Source organism: Drosophila obscura, unplaced genomic scaffold (assembly GCF_018151105.1).
Source record: "Drosophila obscura isolate BZ-5 IFL unplaced genomic scaffold, ASM1815110v1 contig_180, whole genome shotgun sequence".
Taxonomy (NCBI): domain Eukaryota; kingdom Metazoa; phylum Arthropoda; class Insecta; order Diptera; family Drosophilidae; genus Drosophila; species Drosophila obscura.
The window spans coordinates 369,392-372,936 of NW_024542768.1; the positions used below are offsets into that span (position 1 = coordinate 369,392).

At 52.2% G+C, this 3,545-nt stretch overlaps 1 protein-coding gene across 1 annotated transcript; it reads left to right on the forward strand.

The window, feature by feature from the left end:
* Nucleotides 1–2,075: 2,075 nt before the first annotated feature.
* Nucleotides 2,076–2,852, forward strand: LOC121404020. The gene has a single exon (XM_041592532.1). The coding sequence runs from the start codon at nucleotides 2,076–2,078 to the stop codon at nucleotides 2,850–2,852; it is 777 nt and encodes a 258-aa protein (XP_041448466.1).
* Nucleotides 2,853–3,545: the final 693 nt, after the last annotated feature.

Consider the following 3,545-nt stretch of genomic DNA (forward strand, 5'->3'; position numbering starts at 1 on the left):
GACACCCTAGTGGTACGGATCCTGAATTTCAACGACCAAGAAGTGAACCTGCCACCGCTAGCGGTGTTGGGCGAATTGAAAGCGGTAGACGAAGTGCGTAAGAGGGCGGAGTCGGAGGAGGATCCCATAGATTGGAATCCTCTGCTGGATTACGTCGAGCTTGGCGTCCGGAAGCCGCTGGTGAAGTTGCTCTGTCGTTATCGCAAATCATTTGCCAGAAACGACGACGAGACGGGCAAGACCGACATCACGCACCATGTCATTAACACGGGGCAAGCACGGCCCCATAAGCAACCACCCCGGCGGTTGGCGCTAGCGAAGAGAGAAGAAGTGGAGCGCCTGCTAGCGGAGATGCGCGCCAACGGAGTGATACGTCCTTCCAACAGCCCCTGGTCCTCACCTGTAGTATTAGTCCGTAAGAAGGATGGTGCGACCAGGTTCTGCGTAGACTACCGACGGCTCAATGATGTCACGATTAAAGACTCGTATCCCCTGCCGAGAACGGAGGACATTCTGACGACCCTGCATGGTTCCAATTGGTTCTCTACAATGGAGCTGCAGAGCGACTACTGGCAGGTGGAAATGGACGAACTTTCCAGGCCAAAGACTGCCTTTGCCTGTGGCGCCGGATTGTTCGAGTTCAACGTAATGCCGTTCGGATTGACCAATGCCGCGGCAACGTTCGAGAGGCTGATGGACGGATTGTTTGCTGGCCCCACCTGGAGATCAACGCTGGTGTACTTAGACGACATCATCGTGCACTCGAGCACGGAAGAAGAGCATTTAGAGCATTTGGAAAAGGTGTTCGAACGACTGGCAGCAGCGGGATTAAGACTGAGCCCAAAGAAGTGTCAATTTTTGAAGAACGAGGTCAACTTTCTAAAACACGTGGTGGGCAGTCAGGGTCTGCGGGCTTGCCCGGAAAAGATAACTAAGGTCACTGACTGGCCAAGACCGCAAAACCAAAAGGAGGTGCGCTCATTTGTAGAGCTCTGCTCTTATTACCGGAAATTTATCAACGACTTCGCAACGATCGCCAAACCCCTCCACGAATTGACGGAGGCTCGGCGCACCATTACCTGGACCACAGCTACGGAGCAATCTTTCGACACGCTGAAGACTAAGCTAACTACAGCTCCGATCCTAGCCTTTCCAGAACCAAAAGAACTTTTCGTGTTGGACACGGATGCCTCTGACCATGGGGTAGGCGCCGTACTGAGCCAGATGCAGAACGGTCAAGAGGTGGTCATCGAATATTACAGCAAAACCTTCAGTACTGCAGAGCGCAATTATTGCGTAACTCGAAGAGAACTGTTGGCCGTTGTTAAGGCCACCAAACATTTTCACCATTATCTCTACGGACAGAAATTTGTCGTACGGACGGACCGGAAGGCCAAGTAGCAAGATGGATCGAGAGACTGCAACAGTACGATATGGAGATACAGCACCGCCCTGGGAAACGCCACGGTAATGCAGACGGACTATCTCGCCGTCCCTGCAACGATTGTCGAGTTTGCGAAAAAGCAGAAGAAAAGGCGGGACGAGTACTTTTCCTAGAAGCAGTACCAGAACCTCTAAGCGAACACCAGAAGAAAGACACGGAGCTAGCAGTCGTCTATGAATGGGTGGTGCGAGGAGAGAGGCCGCCGAAGGGTACAATTTGGGGTGAGAGTCCAGACGTGAAAGCTTATTGGCACCTATTCTCTCGTTTACAGCTGAAGGAGCTAGTGCTTATGGTCACCAACCGAGATGGCGAACAGGTCCCCCCTGTCATCCCGATAGCAGTACAGCCGCAAATCCTGCAAGCCGTCCACCAATCTTCCACCGGAGGCCACTTCGGTATCAGGAAAACTCTGGGCAAGGCTAAGAAACGGTTTTACTGGATCGGTCTAAGCGCGGACGTAGCAATATACTGCGCTCGTTGTTTGGCGTGTCAAGCCAGAAGCGATCCGGCCAGACGAACGGTCGGCAGGCTCCAGCCCAGCGCCATAGGTGCCCCATTCGAACGAATCGCCATAGACATACTGGGCCCCTTACCCACCACCACCCGGGGCAACCGATACATAGCTGTCGTCATGTGCTACTTTACCAAGTGGCCTGAATGCTTAGCTCTACCCGACCAGACAGCAGAGAAGGTGGCGTGCGCCCTAACGGAAGAGGTGTTCTGCCGGTATGGAGTCCCCTTTGTGCTTCATTCGGATCAAGGAAGGAACTTTGAATCGGAAGTTTTTCGAGCCTGCCTACGATTAATAGACATCGAGAAAACCCGCACCACCCCCCTCCACCCACAATCAGACGGGATGGTTGAACGTTTCAACCGCACGCTGCTCAGCTATTTGGCTAAATTCGTAGATGACCATCAACGGAACTGGGATGAACGGTTGCCGTGGGCGCTGTGGGCCTACCGAGCAGCAGTTCACGAGGCTACTGGATTCTCGCCCGCGAAGTTAACCTTCGGCCGGGAGATGCGATTGCCGTGTGAGCTGCTGTATGGTCGACCAACACCCGACGCAGAGAGCTACCCGGCCTTTGTAGCTAAACTACAGTCTCATTTGCGAGAAACACATCATGCCGCAAGGGAACACCTGAAGGCCGCGGCAGGCCAACAAAAGTACCGTTACGACCTACGCTCCCACACCGTCCAGTTCGAGCCGGGTGATCTCGTATGGCTGTATGCACCCGTTCGGAAAGTGGGACGATGTCCGAAGCTCCAATCAGACTGGATTGGCCCCGCCACCGTGATCCGCAGTTCTTCCGACCTAGTCTACGAGATACGCCTTCCCGGAAAACGCACCACCAGGACGGTACACGTAAACCGACTAGCGAGCTACAAGGAACCTGTTCCTGAATAAGTCGGCCAGGAGGCTCAACTTTAAGAGGGGGCAATGTAACGAAATATCAAATTCAAATTGTAGCGCCGTTAGAGCCCTTGACCCGGGCTATCGATAGTTAGCGGTCATCTCGAACGGGCAGACGTAGGGCAGAAAAGAAGAAGAAAAAGCACATATATGAAGAAAAGATCAAGCGTGAAGGTTATGCGCTAAGAATAAACTGAAGAAATAAGTAGAAGGTGTGTTATAATTTCACATAATAGGACGGCTACCGAGTTTAGGCTGCTGCCTTTGTTAAAGTTCAGCCCCCCAACCTGAAAGGAAAATCCGCTCGGCCCGCCGCGTAGCACAATTTTGTTACAGTATGTATACCGATTTGCTAATATCGGCAAGAACAAGGAACGTTACAGGGAGCTAACTGCAAAGGAGTTGCAGCAATCGTCTCTAAAATTGATGGAGCTGGTTCAGCCAAGCGTCTTCTCTGAAGAGTTTAAGAAGCTGAAAAAAGGGCATACGCTGCAACCGAGCCTGCAGATGATGGCCCCTTTTATCCAAAAAATATCAGAGGAGGGGCGATCTTTTACACTTATCAGGGTCGGAGGAAGGCTATTGCATGCTCCAGTGCCAATAGAGGCTAAGTTTCCGGCCAAGAGTCAATTCGTCGAACTCTATTTGAGGAACCTGCATATTAAAAATTGTCACGCCAAAGCAAAG

Coding starts and splice junctions, on each gene's coding strand:
- LOC121404020 (XM_041592532.1), top strand. CDS start 2,076: ATGTGCTACTTTACCAAGTGGCCTGAATGCTTAGCTCTACCCGACCAG.